A 4,358-nucleotide genomic window follows, 5' to 3' on the forward strand; every position below is an offset into this window, starting at 1 on the left:
GGTAACGGATGAGCGTCGGGTATAAAAATACTCCGTTGTTACCAAGCATTAACTCGATATCATTGCGGAGGTCGATATTTGTTATTTCTGCCCATTCCAATAACTGGCGTGAATAGGAATATTTCTCCATTATGCCTAGACCTGCGCGTGAAAAAATATAGAAGAAGATTCAACATTAATTCATGACTACTTTACGAAAATCTAATGCTTTTTAATATTGAAGAGTTTTTGAATATTCATGAATATTCATATTCATATGATACCATTTTTTTAATGAAAAATAGAGTTATAATTTAAACAGCAACGGAACAGTTCAGTTGGAATTGGTTGGAAGATTTATAACCGAGGTGCATTCCATGACGCTTTAATAAAATTTGTAATTACCAATACCGGTTTCCGAATAAAAGTTCCTGACAACATTTTCAGGAGTACGCAAAGGTGATTTTCACTTCACAAAATATTCACGCATCGGATTAAAATATTAATGTTATAATTTTATGCTGAAAAACAATTTGGAAGCTTTGGTGGCAGGGCTGAAGTTAACTGTTTAGCTCCCCGGAACAATAGGCAATAAGATTTGGTTTAGCTCCCTCAATGAAATTTGTTTAATATTTATAAAGAAACGACATTTTTAAAATAGGCAAAATGTGGAAAATATAGATTAAACCATTTTTAAAATGTCACCAACTATGAACAGTTTTTTAGTGCCGATCAAATAATAATAATAAAGCAAAAAGATTAACAACCGTTAAAAGTAAATGAAAAATATTGAAAAAGTTGAAACAAAAATCCAACAAATTGCAGGAAGCGTGTGCCGAGGGCAGAGAAGTAGCCATAACAGTAGCTCCAAAAACGGATTCACTTCGTGTTTCATGTTGCCCATCAACATGTTGAATGATACTTTTTCATCATTATTTGACATTTTGCATGCCCAGATTAACAAAGAGTATTTAAACTGCCACCAGTTAACTCTCTCCACTTCACATCCTAGCTGCCTGAAATGATCCACAGCCTGATAGAATTATAAACATTGTTTGTAACAAATGGAATGAATGAAAGAAAATTGTCATAATTAATTCTGTTATCTATAACCTAACAAAAAAAATAATCAAGGCGAATTGAACTAAACCAAATCAAAGATGAAATAATTTTCTTGAAGCATCGTCAAATATATCGATCAAGCTGAAGTAAGACAGAACTAAATAGTTGACTTAATTGCACTACTATTTTTCATCATTCAGTTAATCGGTTAAAATTAGTAAATATTGTTTCACAGAATAGTAATAATAATTTTCATCTGAAAATTAATGGGCAACAAACAACAGATTCTAATCGTTAAAACAATGATAAACATGTATAATAAAACTGTAACCTTTTCCATGCACTCCCGTATATCGGGGTGAACTTTTGATGTGAAGAAACAGTCACCTTCGTCCATATAGAAAAGCTTTATCTCATGAGTATTAACCTGAATATCAATGAGTAAATAACTTGAAAATAAAAAAATTTATCACATTAAAAATTTCCATCCAATCGCAGAAAAGAATGACGAGTTTTGGCACAAGTATCTACTTCGATGTCAAGTCGAGTGATGTAACAAAACTTGATAGAACAACAAAATGCTGAAGAAAAAAAACGACCTTAAAATATTAATACGTTAGGTTAAACTGAAAACAGAACTTTTTAAAATAATAAAACTAGCTTTCCCTCGGTCATTAAATCAAAAAAGTTAGTTCTTTCATGAGTTTATTGGCATTCAAGTCTTTACATTAATTTTACACCAAGTTTTAAAATTACTAATTAATAAACCATTTAATACACGAGGATTTTAAAAACAGGAAAAGTTGTTGCAAGTTAAAAAACGGAAAACAGTCGATCCACAAACGTACGTGCGCACTTGAAAAATAGAACAAAATACAATCGAGTGAATGTTAGGTTTTCACCTTTTAGCACTAGACAACAACACACGTTTAGACGACATTTTCCCCGAGATCGGGGGTTGCCGTTTGGCTACCTATGATGAAACCGAAATACCCCTCGACGCCATCCACATCTGTCATTCGCCTCAGCATCACGCAACCCCGCTTTCACCCTGTCCTTCTCCACCTGCTCTCTCCATCCCAATCGCGGACGACCCCTTCCTACCACTCCTTCAACCTCGAATTCCAACGCTCGCCTAATCCCGACCCTTTCATCCCTTCTCAACACATGTCCATATCACCGCAATCTCGATCTCCTTATCAATGTCACAATGTCCTCATTCAGTCCCATCATTGACATCAGCTCTGTACTATTCCTCCTATCCTTCACTTTAACCCCACACATCATCCTCACCATAGCTCTTTCAGCCCTCTGCAGTACACTTTCCTCCTCTCTCCTCAACACCCAAGTTTCACCACCTTATACCATCGCTGCTCTCACACATGCTTTATATACCCTCCCTTTCATCTTCATTGACCGTTTCTTTCCACACAATACCCCACCCAGTTCTCTAAATTTCATCCATCCCACACGAACTCTAGCCGTAACTGCGCTCAAACATCCTCCATCCGCGTTCAGCTTATCTTCTAAGTAATCAAAGCTTTCCACTCTTTCAATTTCACCTTTTAGCACTAGAACAAACAAAAAATCACCAACGTTATGCTATTTAACCGCTTTCATTTCGCCAGTCATTTTGAATTAAAAAGGTGAAAAAAATAATATTATTAAAAAGGTGTTGATGGGCAATTTCAATATTTCTGAGCGCATTTTTTAAAATGAATGAAAAAATTCCTTAGCTGTGAAATGTGCCTCCAAAATGAGGACGATCGCAAGAAACCAATTGTGATTTAATGATGACAAACTAAATAAAACCCACTTGGAAAGTTGATCAAAAACTCAAAGTCAACTGAGAAAAAATAGTTAGTTCGTTGAAATAAACTGGCATGCTTAGGACACTTGAAAACATCCTTCCAAAATATCATTGACGCTAATTTTGAGCAATTTAAAAAATTTTAATCTCAAACCAATTTGCAGTTGTGACGAAACGAAAATTCAATACAACTGACGACGACCAGTTTAACAAATAAACCAAGAAAAGTATCCATAACATTTCCAAAAACTGTAATTTAGCCAGAAAAAATTAAAGCTGCTTGGTGGTTTGGTTAAGATTTTGAAAGTCTGACAAAATATCTAACACCGAAACGCCCAACGTTTTTCAATTTGTTTCTAAAAGTGAATGACAAGGCGCTATATTCACCCACCAACCAGTTTCAAACCTGAAGTCGAAGATTGAAATTCAAAAGTTTCGTTATAATTTTTTTTATAAAAGTGTAAATTCCATTAAGTTATAAATAAAGTTCAAGCAGTAAACCAGCATCACGGTGTATAACTGAAGTGGCATGATAGTTTAATTCTAAATAACAAGCGCCAATAAAACGATCACGATAATGACGATCTAATCCTAAGAGCCAATAAAACGATCACAATAATGACGATCTAATCATAAAATTAATTTTAACAAACTTTTTGATCCAAATTCAATTTATTTAGATGTTCAGGTAAAACGATCACTTTCAAAATTGGAATGAGATCTGAAGCATATCGACACAAGGGACCAGTAGATAAAAGATTTTCAGTAGTTCCTTTTGCCATCGGATACTGTCCAGAATTGCTTACAACGCCTAAAAAAACAAATTTCATTTAATTACTAAATAAACACTACTTAAATTTTTTAGGTATGTATTAATATAACCAGATGTAGTTTTGTGTCCAAAAACGCCATTGAAAAAAGCCGGCATCCTTATGCTTCCCCCGACGTCAGATCCAAGTCCAAACGCAGAACCAGCGACTGATTGCAAACAACCCTCGCCCCCTGACAGCGTGGAAACAAAATGATATAAATATATACATATATATATATATTTTTACAATATTCTATAAATTCTACCGAATGTTTGGCGTTAATATGTTTGTAGTTCGTTTTTTCGATTTTTCTCACTAAAGTTTTTTGGTGAACGTTTAGTTTATTAAAATTCAAAATAAACTTATTTTTCTAATTCATGCTGCAAATAAGGCCATATTTCGATTCCGAATAAATCATCGTCAGTGCTCCTTGTTGTATATATATGGAAATATTGACTTTGTCAAGATTAACTTTGACGTTGTAAAAATTAACTTTGGTGTTGTAAAATTGAACTTTGATGCGAATTAGGTGTCAGGTTTCTTAATTGGCTGGTCATCTTCTTTGGTCTCCTTTTCTTCATCGATAGCATCATATTCTTCTTTGTCACTATTTACGATGCTAGTTTTTATTACTTCTTTGTTTTCGTTGTTGGTTAAGCTCCNGGGTTGGATGTGAGGTGTACAACAAAAAATAC

General features: G+C 34.1%; 1 protein-coding gene across 1 annotated transcript in view; it reads right to left on the reverse strand.

Moving 5' to 3' along the window:
• Positions 1-4,358, reverse strand: part of HELRODRAFT_184963 (hypothetical protein) — a 15,341-nt gene that overhangs the window by 373 nt on the left and 10,610 nt on the right. The window contains exons 4-9 of the mRNA XM_009021169.1: positions 3,734-3,853; positions 3,503-3,662; positions 3,037-3,042; positions 1,373-1,460; positions 796-1,012; positions 1-141 (exon numbers count right to left, since the gene is read on the reverse strand). Coding sequence (XP_009019417.1) covers positions 1-141; positions 796-1,012; positions 1,373-1,460; positions 3,037-3,042; positions 3,503-3,662; positions 3,734-3,853 — 732 coding nt within the window. The remainder of the gene's footprint in view (positions 142-795; positions 1,013-1,372; positions 1,461-3,036; positions 3,043-3,502; positions 3,663-3,733; positions 3,854-4,358) is intronic.

Source organism: Helobdella robusta, assembly GCF_000326865.2.
Source record: "Helobdella robusta unplaced genomic scaffold HELROscaffold_3, whole genome shotgun sequence".
In the NCBI taxonomy this organism is placed as follows: Eukaryota; Metazoa; Annelida; class Clitellata; order Rhynchobdellida; family Glossiphoniidae; genus Helobdella; species Helobdella robusta.